The sequence below is a fragment of the Muntiacus reevesi genome, chromosome 1 (genome assembly GCF_963930625.1).
Source record: "Muntiacus reevesi chromosome 1, mMunRee1.1, whole genome shotgun sequence".
In the NCBI taxonomy this organism is placed as follows: Eukaryota; Metazoa; Chordata; class Mammalia; order Artiodactyla; family Cervidae; genus Muntiacus; species Muntiacus reevesi.
The window spans coordinates 71,668,245-71,685,882 of record NC_089249.1 but is presented as its reverse complement, the minus strand read 5'-3'; the positions used below and the strand labels follow the sequence as shown (position 1 = coordinate 71,685,882).

Below are 17,638 nucleotides of genomic sequence, written 5' to 3'. Positions count from 1 at the left end.
AAGAATCAGTTTTTGCGGGGATACATGCAAATAGGGCTTTCTAGGTGTCCCGGTGGGAAAGAATCTGCCTGCCAATGCAGGAGATGCCAGAGACGGGAGTGGGATCCTGGGTCGGGAAGATCCACTATAGTAGGAAATGGCAACCCACCCCAGTATTTCTGCCTGAAAATTTCCGAGGACAGAGGAGCCTGTCTGGCTACAGTCCATGGGGTTACAGAGAGTTGGACACGACTGAGCACACACTCACAGCTCACAGCACGTGCAAATGGGCGCCGATGAACAGGATAAGCTCCATGGAGGCCAGAGGAGGGGGGAAACACCTACCTCCCCAAAGCCCACATCTGTATTACCCTCTGAACATAAGCTCGGGGCCCTTCCACAAGGACGCAGCTGCTGCATCTTGACTGACATATGGACAAACTAACAATTGAAGGGGGAAGTGAAGATGTCCTTCACTTCAGGGTCACATTTCTCAGAGTGACAGGTGTGGAAGGAAAATGTGCTGAGTGAACTTTCTTATTCTTAGAGCTCTGACTCCCTCTTTCTCCTCCCCCTCAGCCAAAACATGACCCTCAAAGGCAGTCTCCAGCCACCACAACTATGTGCTCTCTTCTACAACACTGGAAAAACAACAAAAACATAAAGCTTCTACATGTTAGTGTGAATATTGGAGAATAACTTCATGACTTCAACATATGGAAATACTTCTTAAACACAATATAAAAGTACTAATCATATGTGAGAATACAAACAAATTAGACTTCAATACAGGAAATTATGTCCAACATTCAAAAGATAAGAACTTTCAATTATAAAAGAGGTCCTGGGGATATATTGTACAGAATGGTGACTAATACTATATTATACATTGACAAGTTGTGAGAGAATAGATATTAATTTCTCATCACAAGAAAAAAAATTGTAACTACAGATGCTTATGGGTGTGGACTAGACTTATTATACCGATCATATGCAGTGTATAAAAATATAGAATTATTATGGCATACACTTGAAATTAATATAATGTTAAATGTCAATCGAATTTCAATTAAAAAGCGATAGTAACACCTTAAAAATTATGTTCACGAAATATCAGCAAAAGAGTAAAAATACAAGCCATGGAGAAGCATATCATCATACTCCATAAGGTGGGTGCCCTCTCAAGCACACACACATGGACAGGTCGTTGTCCGTGTTGTCCAACAACTCACTTGCTCATTGTTGCAGCCAGTGACTTTCATCCCAGCACACGGGGCATTGGCTGCTCTCTCGTGGTCATTGCACATTATATGAGATTCAGATTCTCTAAGTGCAGAGTTCCTCTCCTGGACCCAATCCTTCAGAGAATAAATTCTCTGATAGGAAAAACTCCTGCTGTTTCTTGACAACCCAAATTTACCAGCCTGCTTGGCAAACAAACTACCTATGCAGCTGTCTCCTGGCCCTCTTGCCATTCCTCCGTTGGGACTGAGGCTCAGGAAACCAGCACCAGAAAATTCCGATGCTCTGGCAACTGCTACAAATAATAAATTTCCTTGCAACACTGCCAGGAGTTTCTTTTTTTCTGTCAGCATCTGTGAAACTGTGAGTGGCTAATTTTTTAGCTTAGAAGAAGGGGAAAATCTTACAATCATCACTGCTCAAGAGTCACCAGGATAGACAGAAGAGATGAGCACACTCTTCTTCATCTCCATGATGGGGATCTGTTCAGCTTAAAAGTGACTAAAATGACAGGATCCCATGTTGGTTTATTACTTACCACCTGCTTCACCACAACTTTCTTAGATTTCCTTGCTGCTTCGAGGCCGGAAAGACTGGAAAGGGGCATAAGTTCTGCTCTTGCAAAATGTCTCAGGAGAATGGGATGCTGCTAGAGGATGCAAATATAATTCTCTAACAGTCTGGAGCTGCTCACACCAGCCTTCCAGGCCATCATCTCCCAGCCCCTGCCCACTTCACCAGTTCATCACTGGACTGTGAAGCCACAGAGGTCAGGGTATTCTTGGCTAAGACTAGCTGACCATGATCTAGTACATGCTTGACACTTGCATTCTTCTGCTCAGCTAATTAAAAATAAAAAGTATCATTACTTCTACTGTGACCTTTGGATTTGAGAGGATGGGGAACTAGACAAGGTTGCTCATTGCCACAACCCTCACCAACTCCTTCTGGGAAACTCGAGGCCAAGGCAATAGGAGCAGGAGCAGCTAGAAGGAAGCGCTGTCTTCTCCACAGCTCCCCTGAGCTCCCTGAGTTCCCTCAGCCACCCAGAGGCACAGAGTGGGGCCCCAGGACATGCATTAGCTTCAGAGCAGATCCAGAGAGGCCAGGCAGTCATCACCCAGGTCACAGTTCTGTCAGCTGCAAAGTATGACATCTCTGCATCTGCACGACTCCCTCTCTGGGCCAGAACATCAGCCTCCTACCCATCTCTACTGCCTCTGGTCCACCTGGGTGCACGCCTGGGTGAGCTGAGGGAGCAGCAGCGCCTGAGTGACATACCTGCACTCAGACCTCTGGTGGCCACAGGGAGGAACAGCAGGAGGCGAAATCTGGGCCGTGTCCTCTCAAGGACATGCAAACGGTTAGTCCATTCATTCTCTTGCCACCATCTTGTTCCGGCGACTTCCTAGTAAGGGAAACTCAACAGAAAGTGATGGCCTTCTTGGCATTCTGGAACCTCCTGGAATAGCCCCCACCCCATCCAACCCTATGAACCCTTAAGCGGCCGTGAGTTTCTTACTCTGAAACTCTCCATCCCTGAGACTAAGACCAGAGCTGAACTGGAACTGTGGTTCCTCACACACTCGGATCTTGTCTCAGACTCAGAAGAGATTCATCACTTCACAGAGAGCTCCCTCCTTCCTTCCTCGCAGATGCCAGGAGCCAAGAGTTCCCTGCCAGGTGGAGACTTAGCGTACTGCCTCTGCAGAGAGTCTGAGGTGGGTGAAATGCTGAGCCTTTTGGGGAGAGCAAATTGTGGGCCCTGCCCAACCCAGCCCATGTTGGGCTGCAGGCCCCGCCCTCGAGCACTCTTCCCTTGAAGGTTCCTGGGCCTCGGCCCCTGGCTATGAGAAGGAATGTATGACTGGCTGGAGGGACAGGAGGCAGCGCTCTTGGGCACACAGGTGACACTCGCCATGAGGAGGGCCAACCCTGCTGGGTCAGAGCACACACAGTGTTCCTTCCGTAACAGACTCTCAGGATGGACGGGACCTCACGGTTCTTCCCTGCAGCCTGTCCTGCTCCCACCTCAGTCAGATGCTCCAGGGCCTCACACACCTGTCAGGTCATCATCCTTCCAGTCTCTCCTGAAACTTCTCCTTGTAGCCTGCCCTGACATCTCCACCCCCAGGAAAAGCTGATGGATACTCCCCTGGCCTACTACTGGACTTTCTCCAACCCCTAATTGTGGCATGTCACACTGTCTTGTCATTCTTTCATTTACTTTTGGGTTAGAAATAATTGAAAATTTACAGAACATTGCCAAAATAACAACATTACTAAAAAAAATCCATATAGTTTCTACCTAATTTCATCTATTTTTTGAAAAATAAATATTCACAGGAAATGTTTACAGAGTGGAGGAGGTTTAGTAAGAATGTGAATTGTATTTTTTTGTATCTCACCCCATTTGCTTTATCATGTATTCCCTCTCTCTAAATGCACACACAAACTCACAAACTCACTGTGCTTCCTTCTAGATGCTCCTGCAAGTCCTCCCAGAGCAGCAGCACCCCACCTGCCTCACCTTTGCCGCCATGATCTGAGGTCTGGGGAGGGTGGCTGACCTGGCCTCTGCACCTCCACACCTCATATATCTGGTACAATTATTTTGTACCAGAAACAATTTTGAGAAAGTATTCTGTTGAGACAGAGGCTTCCTTGCTCCTGAAGGAGTGGCCATCCCACACCCACCCACCTGTGCCACAGAGTAGGAGGCCCAGTCAGCTGCCAAAGCCACAGAGCCTACTCCCAACACTGCAGTGTTTTTATGTTTCAAAGTCCATACGTCCTCATTCACTCACTTAGTCCTTCAGGTGCCCCTTACTCTCTCAGTGCCAGGGCCAGGCCACAGGAATTTCCTGCTACAGGAATTGGGGGTTGGGAAAAGCAAGAGGGATAGTAGTCTGGGGATGGGGTTAACATTCTCTACTTTGTGGAAAGGCCCACTCAAATGCACTGGGATTCTTCACTCTGCCTCACCCCCCTTTTTAGAGCAAATAACACAGCAGAACCAAGTGGGTATTTTAGTATATATGTATAAAAAGAATTCTAATTTGCAAAAGAAAGAGAGAAAGACAGGCAGAGTGATCATACATCACAGAGTTCCTGATGCTTTCCTTCATTGCTTTATTTTTTTCCTGGTCCTTATCTTTCTGAATTTGCATATAGCAACTCATGTGTTGGCACTTTCATCTTTGCCTCAGGTTTCCATGAGTGGAGGACACAGGCTAGGATAAAAAGCATCAGAAACGGTCCCAGAAACAGGCTGTCAGGATGGGCTTTAGAGTCACATTTCTCACATACCTGGAAGGAAGACGGACCCACTGCTGCTGGTCAGTGGGATTATGAGAACGCCTGGCACTTGCCCTCTCCACTTTTCCTTTCCCATTTTGTGCCCTGCAGATCAGTTTCTCCCATCTCTGAACTTCCTGTGCACCAGAAGTTAGGAATCAAGGAGAGAAGCTAAGAAGGAAACTATAGAAGCAGCAAGGAACCTTAGAGCACTGGACATGTAGAAAAGCTGAGGAAAGTGAGGGAAATGTTAGGGGATGGCAATTACAGCCAACAGATCTTTCTAGTACAGGATAGTCTCAACTGGGGAGACATGGAAGAGTTTGAGGCTGGATTGCGTGTGGTAACATGCTGGAAATGTTTACAGGGTGGAGGAAGGTTCAACTCATTTCAGTCACTCAATTGTGTCCAACTCTTATTGACCTCATGGACTGCAGCACACCAGGCCTCCCTGTCCATCACCAACCCCCGGAGTTTACTCAAACTCATGTCAATTGAGTTGGTGATGCCATCCAACCATCTCATCCTCTGTCATCCACTTCTTTTCCCGCCTTCAATCTTTCCCAGCATAAGGGTCTTTTTCAATGAGTCAGTTCATCGCATCAGGTGGCCAAAGTATTGGAGTTTCAGCTTCAGCATCAGTCCTTCCAATGAACACCCAGGACTGATCTTCTTTAGGATGGACTGGTTGGATCTCCTTGCTGTCCAAGGGACTCTCAAGAGTCTCCTCCAACAACACAGTTCAAAGCATCAATTCTTCAGCACTCAGCTTTCTTTATAGTTCAACTCTCACATCCATACATGGCTCCTGGAGAAACCATAGCTATGACTAGACAGACCTTTGTCAGCAAAGTAATGTTTCTGCTTTTTAATATGCTGTCTAGATTTTTCATAACTTTTCTTCCAAGGAGCAAGCGTCTTTTAATTTCATGGCTGCAGTCACCATCTGCAGTGATTTTGGAGTTCAAAAAATAAAGTCTCTCATTGTTTCCATTGCTTCCCCATCTATCTGCCTTGAAGTGATGGGACCAGATGCCATGATTTTGGTTTTCTGAATGTTGAGTTTTAAGCCAACTTTTTCACTCTCTTTCACTTTCATCAAGAGGCTCTTCCATTCTTCTTTGCTTTCTGCCTTAAGTGTGGAGTCACCTGCATATCTGATGTTATTGATATTTCTATGGCAATCTTGACTCTAGTTTGTGCTTCATCCAGTCCAGCATTTTTCATGATGTACTCTGCATATAAGTTAAATAAGCAGGGTGACAATATACAGCCTTGACGTACTCCTTTCCTTATTTGGAACCAGTCTATTGTTCCATGTCCAGTTCTAATGGTTGCTTCCTGACCTGCATACAGATTTCTCAGGAGGCAGGTCAGGTGGTATGGTATTCCCATCTCTTGAAGAATTTTCCACAGTTTGTTGTGATCCTCACAGTCAAGAATTAGTAAGAATGTAAAAGAGTAAATAAATATTTGATTATGAGAGAGTATTGTTTTTTGTGAATTTAGATTCATCACCAATCACCAGTCCATAACAGCATAATTCAAAACATACTTTAGGATAAAGAAAATTACCAGTCTGTGTCTGTGTGGAGAGAGAATAGTGTGACTTAAAGCTGCCCCATTCCAAACTTGCATCCAGTCCAGCTTCTCCCAGTGAGCTATTTAGGATTTTTGTTTAAAAAAAATACTTTATTGTAAAAAATTAATACACATACAGTAAAGGATAGAAGGCATAAATAGTTTAATGAATTACAAAAAGTAAATTCCTATAGAGTCACCATCCTGTTTAAGTAACAAAAGTTTCTTTCCCACACAACTGCCAAAGATGGCAGAGGGGCAGGTCCTGGTGTTTGATGGCTGAGACCATCTCCTGGCCTACATGGCAGCCATCCTGGCCAAGAAGGTGCTTCTGGGCCAGAAGGTGGTATTCCTGCACTGCTGGGGAATCAATATTTCCTGGCAGTTTCTACTGAAACAAGTTGAAGTGCCTGGCCTTTCTCTGCAAGCAGATAAACACCAACCCCTCCCAAATCAAAACCCCCAGCTGCATCTTCTGGCTGACGGTGTGAAACATGGTACCCCCAAGACCAGGCAAGGCCAGGCCACTCGGGACTTGATGGGATCCCACCCCCCTCCCATGATATGAAAAAGTGGACAGTGATCCCTGCCATCCTCAAGGTGACATCTTGACGTCTATGTGCATCTGACACCTAGGTACAAGTTTTACTGCCTAGGGCACCTGGTTCATGAGGCTGATTGGAAGTAGCAGGCAGTAGCAGCCACCCTGGAAGAGAAGAGAAAGAAGAAGAGCAACATCCACTAATGGGGAAGGGGAAGCAGCTCATGAGGCTACAGAAGCAAACTGAAAAGAACATAGAGAAGAAAACTGACAAATTCACAGAAGTCCTCAAGACCCATGGATTCCTAGCCTGAGACCCATAAAATTGACCGTTGAGTTTTCAAGAGAAAAGAAACAGAAGTTTGCCAGGACTCCAAACATATTCTTTCCAGATGACAAATCCCTTCTGAGCCATATCCTTCAAAATGATTTGCAAATAATGAAATCTACAGTAGATGGAAGAAGGTAACTGGGGGCTGACCACAAGCAGGTGGATTCCAGATCAGTTGGAGAAGGTTGATGATGTTGAGCTCCAATTACCCCACCAACAACCAATCAGAAGAGTGTCCACCTGTCGATCTTGCATACAACAACCCTCTTAGCCATTCTGCCTTTAAACATTTTTTCCCTGAAAGCCAGTAGGGAGTTCAGGGTCCAGGATTTGAGCATTAGCTACCCAAACTCCTTGCTTAGTGTCTGCAGTAAATGCTGGACTTTCCTTCACCACAATCCTGCCTCAGTAGATTGGCTTTACACACCTAGCAGATTCAAGCTGGGATTTGTAGCCATCTGACATAGAGAAATAAGGCAAGAGGTAACAAAAAGAAGTAAGAAATAAGGGCTAAAGGAGAAGGACAGAAATCTGGAAGGAGCTAGTAAGGGGAAAGATTTATTAGGGAAGTGAAAAAAAAGAGAAGATACTGGAAAAAAGCAAATACAGCTGACCCATGAGCAAAGCTGGTTTGAACTGTGCTCATCCGCTTATATGTGGGTTTTTTCCAATATTAAATCATATAGTACTACACAATTCATGAATATTCCCTGCAGAAGGGATAGGCTACCCACTCCAGTATTCTTGCGTGGAGAATCCCATGGACAGAGGAGCCTGACGGGGTCCACGGGGTCACAAAGAGTCGGACATGACCGAGATACTCAGCTCAGCACAGCACACAATTCAACGTGTTGAATCTGCAAATGCGGAACACAGAACCAGAGGGACTGCAGATACGAAGAAACTATGGGTACAAATGATCAGACATAAGTTGTACGTGGACTTTAGACTGTTTGGAGGATTGGTGCCCACAATCTACACATTGTTTAGGGTCAACTGTACATTAACCATCATTGACAACCACCATACAAATCAGGTTTAGCCAAGAACAATCACAGGGATTTCACTTCACCCTCCAGCCACGACAGCTATGACTCAACCCAGAGCAAACCCCATGGCCTCAGCTGTGGCTGCAGAACTCATCTGAGGAGACACCGGACCACCTCTTCTCACAGTCTTGCCTTGAGACCTATACACAGAACTCTGTGTGTGAGCAATGTGCACTCATCTACATATGCTGACCTTGGCAAATCTGCCAGAGATACTATCAATGAAGGATTTGGCTTGGTGTTGTCACAATGTGAAAACAAAATGAGCACTGACAGGGAATGTTCAGCACCTGAATCATCTAATACACAGCTCATGTTCCTGGCAGCTTGCAGACCAAATACATAGACTGCATGATCAATCACAGAACAATGCAACACTGACAACACTCTGGGAACAGAATTAAATTACAAATGAGAACCAGATTTGTCAGTTTGAATCTGAGTTTGGTACTACCTTCTCACACTAACATGGTAAAGAAAAATGGTAAAATCAAGTCTTCTTACAAGAGAGTGTGTTGTGATGTTGACTAGGATTTTGATGAACCTGCAATCCATGATTCAACTGTCTTTGACTGTGAGGTCTGACTTTTGAATTCCAGCTCATGACCTGGGACAGTGCCAATCCAAGCTGACAAGGAATAACTTTGCAGTGCATTACAGACTGGGGACATCCAGTTACAAGCTCTGGGGTGATTCTGTGAACAAAATTTGGAGGATCAATTTATCAGAAAGAAATTTATCTTGACACTTGGGTGAATCTTGCTTGGCACTAGGTACCAGCTGCACTTAATTGAGCATTGCAGATAATATCAATTGGAACCCATTGCTTCTGGTTCTGTGAAAACCAACAACTCTAGTTCAGTTGGAATGGGCTACATTCAGACTCTGCCTAAGAGACCTTCAGTCATGTTAATGAAGCTAGAATCTGCATTGAAATGAGAGGTTTGAAACTTTCAAGCCCATTCACCCTGACTCTCCTGAAGAGAAAAGGGTTGGAAGGTTAAATCAATTTCCCTGGTCAATGATTAAATCAAACCTGTCTGTGTAAAACCCCAAATGGATGTGGTTTAGAGATCTTCAGGGTTGGTGAATATGTGGAGATTAGGAAGAAATGCTGTGCTCAGAGAGGGCACGGAAGCTCTGGGCCCTTCACCTGTACTGGCTCAGCTGTCTCTTCCATCTGGCTGTTCCTGAGTTATACCCTTTTCTAATCAACTCATCATCTAGTAGGTAAAATATTTCATTGAGTTCTCTGAGCCACTCTAGCAATTTGATTGAACCCAAGGAGGGATTCACTGGCCTCCAGTCTACAGCCAGCCAGTCACAACACAGGTGACAATCTGGACTTGCAACCGGTGTCTGGAGTAGAAAATTCAAGGGACAGACTTGTAGGACTGAGCCCTTCACACGGGATCTGCCGCAGTCTCCTGGCAGATTGGGTCAAAATGGAGTTGAGTTGTAGGACATCCCACTAGGTATCAGTGAATTTCTTGGTATTGTGAGGACCCTCCCCAAAACAGAGATGTTGCAAATAGCACCAAGTCATTCTAGAGACTGTCCCTGAAGGAGTCTTTTGGGCCTAGAAAAGAGAACAACAGTCTCAAAGGCCCCTTGCTGAATCATCTAACTTCAGAGAAAACAAAGCATAACTTTAGTTCCATCCTGATGCTCCAGGCCAGTTGCATCTATCTGGGACTTATCACCCCCTGTCCAGAAACCTTCCACCCCCTACACTCGCTCAGAAGACTTATCACCCCCTGCCCAACTACAAGTGTCATCTCAACAAAAGAATACTCAAAATATCCCACTTGATTGACGTTTCCCTTATCGCTTCCACAAACCTTCCTATAAGTATGAAGCCTCCCTGATCCCTTTCGGCGCTCAGCCTTGTCGTTTGGCCGACTGTCGCCCTTCCTTGCCTGAATAAAGGTAACCTACTTCTGTTGAGGTCGTGTTTCCTTTTCTGCCTCGCCGGAACTATGCCTTACAGTCCCAACTGTCAAAACTGGAGGAATAAAGGAAATGGACAGCTGTGACCTCAATTTCTTTTTTTCCTACTGAAACTAAATAATAATCAGCTTTTCCTCTTTAAGATACTTATGCAGAGAGCTTGATTTGACTAACCAATAATAGAATGGTAGGAAAATTAAGAATGATTTTTCCCTGCTCCTCAGTCTCCCACAGGGGTTCCCCAGAAAGAGAAGCAAATGTGTGTCTGGGATACTCTGAGACAAGAAGTTCCAAACTCTGAAAGTCTAAAGTGGAAATCACCAGATTACAAAGCGTTATTGTTAAACATCGCTCCAGACTTCAATTTGTAAAAGGAATTAAAAGAAACTGAGAGTCACAAAGTGCACAAACTGATGTAATTTATTCCCTTCCCCTCCTTGATAGCATTCCATTCTTCCATTTCTGAGGGTCTGGGCTTAGGAGCTGGGTTCTACGACTCACACCACACAGCTCTCAGCGGTAGAACAGGAGCACAGCTGCCTCAGTGATCTCCCGGCTGGAGCTGTATCCCTCGTGAGTTCCATATCCATTCCAGTCAAAGGAGGAGAAATCCCCACACTGCAAGGGACTGCTCTCTGGGAAGTATCCTCCTCCGCCGATGCAGTGCTGGGGGGCAGGGAGAAGAGGCAGTAAGGGGTTGGCTGTAAACACACCAGTGAGCTCTTAATGGTCAAATCCCCTGTAAGTTTGGTCTTCTTCCTACTTGCCTTGACCCCTCCCCTCAAAAAACCTTTTCCTCCAGTAGACTCTGAAACCATGCTTCCCTGAATTCCTTTCTACCTTCCTTCATGCTTATTCTCAGACCTCTCAACCAGCCTTTTTCCTCAATGGCTCCCCCAAAGGATATTTATCCCTCACAGTTCTGTCCACACCTCACTCTCCCAATGATGGTCTGTCTTCCCCCCATGACTTTTGCTAGAACCAGCATAATCATATACTGTCAAGATATACTCCTAAGTCTGGAAGACCAGCTAGGTATTTTCTGGGCTTGAAACCCCATATCCAACTGCCCTGTGAATGTCTCCACCTACATATCACTAGATCTAAAACTCCACTTAAGCATAACAAAACTAATTCGCTCTCTTGCTGCCCTTGAATCTATTTCTCTTCTTGTCACCCATCTTAATTGATAGCACTCAGTCACCCAAAACAAAACCCTGAAGTCTGTTGCCTCCTTCACTTCCCATCCTCCACATTCATTTAATCATCAAGAACTGCTGATTTCACTGTCTATGCATCCATGCTTGCTCTTTCAAATTTATCAAGGCCACCCTGGCCCAGGTCCTCACTATTTCACATCTGCACCTTTACACCTGCCTCATGATCTCATTGAATCTAATTTCCCTGCTCTTGAATCCATGTCCCCCCTTGCTAAACCAAAGTGATCAGGTCACTAATCTGGTCAAACTCCTCTGATGTGTCCCATCACCTATAACATAAACTCTATGTCTTGGACATAATGCAAAAGCCCCTCCTTGCCCTACTTCCTGCAAGTATTTCCAGTTCTTGATTCTACACCATGTGCGTACCATGATACAATTTACACAACAGCTCACTGCCCCCTCAACACACCATGGTCTATCAAATCCCAGTGGTTTTGAACATGTTAGTTACTCATGTTCAAAGGACACTACTCTGCCCCTTGCTGCCTATTGAATTCTACACACATCTTGTGAGATTCAGCAAAGATGTCACCTTCCTTCAGAATCAACTGTGTGCCATTAGCAGAGGTAGAAGCTTCTGTATTGTGTCCCCAGGGCCCCTTGTTTATGTTTCTATCTCAGAGGATACCATATAAGATTGCAATTGTGCATTTATATCTCTCTCCCACTCAGTCTGAGTTCCTTAAGATGACTCTGTCAGCTTTGCATCTCTAATAGCTGCACTTTGTAGGTTCTCTAGCATGTATTTTAAGGAATCAGTGCTTGCAAGGGTACATGCAAATGAGCATTAATGAGCACGATAAGGCTCCTTGGAAGCCAGTGTAGGGAGAACACACTCCACCCTACTCCTAGGGCCTATACCTCCATCATCCTCTAAACCATAATCTAGGGGCCCTTCCATGAAGACACAGCTATTACACCTTGACTGAGAAATGGACAACTGGTAGCTGAAGGGGGGAGTAAAGATGTCCTTGACTTCAGGGTCACGTTTCTCAGACTGACAGGTGAGGAATGAAAAGGTACTGAGTGCACATTCTTGTTCTTAGAGCTCTGACTCTCTTCCTCCTGCACCCCAGACGTAAAATGTCCTTCAGAGACAGTCTCCACTAACCAAACTATGGTGCTCTCTTCTCAATACTGGAAAAAAATAAAAACATAAAGTTTCTACATTGAATGTGTGAGAATATCATCATGATCTCGAGATAAGGAAATACTTCTTAAACACAGCATCAAAGTACAAATCATACATGGGAATACAGATAAATTGGACTTCAATACAGGAAATTATATCCACTGGTCAAAGGTACAAACTTTCAGTTATAAAATAAGATCTGGGGATTTAAAGTATAGACTAGTGACTATAGTTAATAATACTGATTTGTACACTGAAAAGTTACTAAAAGAGTAGATATTGAAATTTTTTATCACAAGACAAGAGAATTTGCAACTATGTGTGGTGGTGGGTGTTGACTAGAGTTACTGTGATGATCACTTCAAAATACGTAAAAATATAGAATCATTATGTTGTATACCTGAAGCTAATAAAACGTTTTATGTCCATTGAATCTCAGTTTAAAAGCAATAGTAACAATTTTAAAAGTATGTCCACAAACTACCAGCAAAAGAATAAAATGCAAGCCAAGGAGATATGTATTAGAACATCTCAATCGAGTGTTCCCATGCACATACACACACACACACACACACACACATGCATGCACGCACACACACACACAAACACACACACACACATGCACACACATGTGCACGCATGCCGGGGATCGTCCCAAAACTCACGAATTCAGTGTTGCAGCCAGTGACTCTCATCCCAGCACACAGGGCATTGGCTGCTCCCTCATTGTTAAACACCCTGAACTGGACAAACCCTGCAACAAATTCTTCTGGAAAAGAAGAGGCAGAGAAAGGCCTAAGTATTCAAAAGATGAACTGGAAACAATTTCCCTTTGACCAGCCCAGGGATTCCCTAAATCAACAGGTCAGGTTACAGCCCAGCACTCCAAGCTTAGAGGATGAAATCCAGCCCTTCTGTGGACAGCAGCTGCTACATCCCGGCTCTGAACTTGGCTAGAAGGGAACCTCCTTCCATTTGGAGTAACAGGACGAAGGCTCATGTTCACAAGAGTCACTTGTCTGCCTGGGGCTCATAAGAGAAATCAGAGTCCACTGAGAGATCAGCAGGAAAACCTCCAGAGGTCCAGCAGGAATATACACTGATCAGAAGTAGCCGTCAGTTTCTGCTGGCACACTGCTCATCCAATTACCATGACTTTATTTGCCCTACCTACCATTACCTGCTCTCATTGAAACAGTAAATGTAAGAACTGATGCTTCACATTTTCCCACCAAACATTAACGTTCTATGGCTTTAGTTCACTCGTGGTCGACTCTTTGTGACACCATAGACTGCAGTCTGCCAGCTTCCTTCGTCCATGAGATTTTCCAGGCAAGAATACTGGAGTGGCTAGTGATTTCCTTCTCCAGGGGACCTTCCCTACTGAGGTATCAAACCCACATCTCCTGTTTTATCATGCTGAAAAAATGTCTTCTTTCAAATAACAGCAACCCATCATAACAAAAACAAAATTTTCTCACCACTTTCCAAGTTGTTGTCACCTGTGAACATTAGTTTGCCTCTTTCCTTAACTATTATGTCACACAGTGTATTGATTAAGAAGTCTGGCTTTATAGTCTCTACAATAGAGAGGACAGTAATTCTAACTCCATAGATTTTTCAGGACGATTAAATGACACAAAACCATGTCAAGTTTCTAGAAAACAGTTTGGTGTGTTGTATTGATATGTGTTCCACAAATGCTAGCCATCATTAATTGTTGTTTATTTACCCTTTCCCCAAGAGTGCCGCAAAGGATTGATGACTGGGTTTTGGAAGGAGATACTCACGCTGACCATTTGGCGAGTAATAAGATGCCGTTTTCTCAGCATCACCAAAGTCATAGTCAACAGGAATGGCTGGGCCGTTGTCAGTCCAGCACTTCCCTGCTCCGTACTTCACTGGGTATTTCTGCAGGGACCAAAATACAGATTGAGGAGAGTAGAGACACTGCTGTACTGGGAAGTAGAGAATTTAATGCCCTTGGATGGCATTATTCAGACAACAGTCCAAATGACAGTGATTCTTTGCCACCCCTACTCATAGCTTGGGTATGAGTAGCCTCAAGACCCTTGTTTTTCTCCTTCTTTACCCACCCTCCTCTCTCCCCTAACTTCTTGTGCTTCCTGGCTCAGAGTTCCTCTGAGAGAGCCAGCGCACCAGTTCACAGGGACCCAGAGGTAGGAGAAAGACAAGCAGAGACACCTTCTAGTGCAATGAACAGAGCAGACTTACTCCTCATCCAAAACACTGACTCTCTGTTCACCAAAGGAAGTGCCCTCACCCCCAGCCAGCAGCCCCATGTACCTGGTAGAGTCCAAACAGATTATGTCCCAATCTCCGGAAGAAGCCAGTGTTGGTGTGGTACCTCAGCAGGGAGCTGTTCCTCCAGTGCTGCAGGGGGGACTTGTTGGGCACGTGCCAGATGCCCAGGTCCTGGGCCTGGATGTCGTAGTAGCCAGGGTTCTGCAGAGCGACACACACTCAGCTTCACCGGCCCAGGAGATGCCACCAGCCAAAGACCCACACACACAACCCTCCCTTGAGCTGAGAGCTCAGGGCTCGAGGGAACAGGTGGAGGGCTCCAGAGGTAGGGGTCTGAGCAGTGCTCAGACCACTACCTCTCTCCAGCAGACAATGAGGACCCACCACACAAACAGCCTTGGTGGGAAGAAGCTATGACTCAAGACATGGACTTCTGTCCTTCTTCTCCAGCCCCACCTCCACATCCCCATCTCCCACCCTCTCTTCCACATGCTCTGCTCCAGCCACACCCCGCTCCCCACCCTTTCCACCTGGAAGCTCAGTGCCACCCACCTTGTAGTCATCACTGGTGGCCGCCTCTGCAGACCCAAACGTGTTGTAATTGGCCCAGTTGCCATCCCCCTCTGGGTAGTCAGCACTGTTGCCCTGCTGACTGGACCAGCGATCGCCCACCGTGCATTTCCCAGGTAAATAGTTCTCATGGACACTGGCCACCAGGGTCCAGCCACCGCCCTCAGAGGTCATGTCACAGAAGGTCTGGTAGATGACACCATTCTCAGTGCGGAGGTGATACAGGCCATCTGCAGAGGGAACCAGTCAGAAACCCCCTGTCTTAGAGCAGGGAGTCCCTGTCAGGTCCCAATACCAGAAAGAATTTTGAGAAGTCAGAAATGTATCCTGAAGGTTCCTACACACACTCATTTCTTGAGGACAATCCTCCATAGGTCATCTAAGAACAGAAACACTGCCTGCCTTTGTTCCATGCTACCTTTTCAGAGATTTATAGAGCAAACATCCAAGGATACAGAGATGGTATCTCCCTCTGGATAGAGTCTCCTTCTGACCACTTGAGGCCTGATAACAGCACCCGACCACATCTCAAGTTCACACCAGGATGTGGCCTCTGCAACTCAGAGCTAAGGGCAGGCATGGTCACTGCCCATTTTATGAGATTCAGATTCCCTAAGTGCAGAGTTCCTCCTCATACTCAGCCCCAAAGAAAATAAGCTGTAATATCAGAAAAGATTTGTACTTGCTTGATGAACCAAATTTATGAGCTGCTCAGAGGGTAAAGAGTCTACCTGCAGTGCAGGAGACAGAGTTCGATGCCGGGGTTGGGAACATCCCCTGGAGAAGGAAATGGCAACCCACTCTAGTATCCTTGCCTGAAAAATTCCATGGACAGAGGAGCCTGGCAGGCTATAGTCCCTGGAGTCACAAAGAGTCAGACACAACTGAGCAACTTCACTTTCACTGTTCACTTTTGGCAAACAAACTACATGTGCAGATATCTCCTGGACCTCTTCACATTACTGTGATGGGACGGGACCAGAGAAACAGCACAGGAAAAAGCTATGCTCTGGCTACTTCTGTGATAGTGAGTAATAAAGTTCTATGTCTCTGACTCTAGAGGCTCATGTTTTCTACTACTTAGCTTACTTACAAGAAGGAGAGAATTTTACAATCATCTGAGCTTTGTTGGCCAAGCTAAGAGTCACCAGGAACTCTACATTCTCCCTGTGTCCAGAAGATCATGTTTCCTACAACTAGATGGGACCCAAAAGCCTCAAAATTCCCCCTGGAAGTCTCCTAGGCTGCAAGCTGGAGTCAGAGCAGACAGGAGTGGTAGGCACACCCCTTTTGATCTCCATGACCAGGATCTGTAGCGAAAAAGGGGCCAAAAGGAGAGGATGCTGAGTTGGTTTATTACTCACCACCTGCGCTGTGGCAACTTTCTTTGATTTCCTTGCAGCTTCTGGGCAAGAAAGACAGGATAGGGGCACAGGTTTTGTCCCCCCAGAACTTCCCAACAGAAGGGGTCACTGTAGAGGATGTGAGGATAATTCTCATTAATAGTGTCATACGGCTTACTCTAGCCTTCCTGGTCATTGACTCCCAGCTCCTTTCCCCTTCACAAGTTCATCACTGGGCTTTGCAGCCCCAGAGGTCAGTGTCTTCTCTGCTAAGACTAGCTGAGCCACCATCTAGTAGAGACTTGACTTAACTTGCATTCTTCTCCACAACTAATTAAACTTGAAAATTCGCTTTATGCCTATTGTGATAAATGGAATTGTGAGGATGAGGATTAGGGAAGAATGTTCCCTGGACACAGCCCTGACCACCAAGCACCCTCTGGAAATCCCAAAGCCAAGGCCATAAGAGCAGGAGCAGCTAGAAGGAAGCAGTTGTTGTCACTATGACTACCCTGAGCCCCCTCAGCCACACAGAGGCACAGACTGGGGCCCCAGGACAGGCCTTAGCTTCAGACCACACATCCAGAGAGACCAGCAATCAACACTAGGCCACAGCTCAATTTGGCTGCAAAGTGTAGCTTCTCTGCATCTCCATGACTCCCACTCTGGGCCAGAACTTCAGCATCCAGCCCAGCTCCACTCCCTCTGCTCCTCTGCACACCTGGGTAGCTGATGAAACTGCTGCTCCTGACTTACCTGCACCCCGCCCTCTGGCAGCCAGAGAGAGGAACAGCAGGAGGCAGAATCTGGCACCTGGCCCCTAAAGAAGAAAGGAGATGCAGAACATCATTGGAGGGTTCATTCTTTCTCTCCCTTCCATCCTTGCTGATCCATCATTTTTCATCTTCCCATTATGATCTCTGAACTTTCTGCATATGGAAACCTCAAATGGAAAGTGATGGGATTCTGTGCATTCTTGAACCTCCTTGAATAAACCCCACCTCATCCAACCCTCAAATCCTTAAGGACCCACAAGCTCCTTTCTCTGAAACTCTGCATCCCTGAGGCCAAGACCAGACCTGAGCTGGCATCGTGGCTCCCCACACACTCGGATCTTGTCTCAGACTCAGCTTCC

At 45.8% G+C, this 17,638-nt stretch overlaps 1 protein-coding gene and 1 pseudogene across 1 annotated transcript; one reads left to right on the top strand and one right to left on the bottom strand.

Annotated features, from left to right (window-relative positions):
* The first annotated feature begins 6,346 nt into the window (after window positions 1-6,346).
* Window positions 6,347-6,954, top strand: LOC136172030 (large ribosomal subunit protein uL13 pseudogene; annotated as a pseudogene).
* Window positions 6,955-10,483: 3,529 nt separating this feature from the next.
* LOC136160950 (intelectin-1-like) lies at window positions 10,484-17,594 on the bottom strand. The gene is made up of 8 exons (XM_065925258.1): window positions 17,583-17,594; window positions 17,260-17,323; window positions 16,525-16,632; window positions 15,143-15,390; window positions 14,633-14,791; window positions 14,116-14,236; window positions 12,991-13,094; window positions 10,484-10,636 (listed from the first exon to the last, which is right to left on the bottom strand). Exons 1-8 carry the CDS (start codon window positions 17,592-17,594, stop codon window positions 10,484-10,486), a joined length of 969 nt encoding a protein of 322 aa, XP_065781330.1.
* Window positions 17,595-17,638: the final 44 nt, after the last annotated feature.

Coding starts and splice junctions, on each gene's coding strand:
- LOC136160950 (XM_065925258.1), bottom strand. Junction 16,633..17,259: donor TGCCAGAGGGCGGGGTGCAG/GTAAGTCAGGAG, acceptor CATCCTCTACAG/TGACCCCTTCTGTTGGGAAG. Junction 10,637..12,990: donor CTGGCTGCAACACTGAATTC/GTGAGTTTTGGG, acceptor CCTGCCCCCCAG/CACTGCATCGGCGGAGGAGG.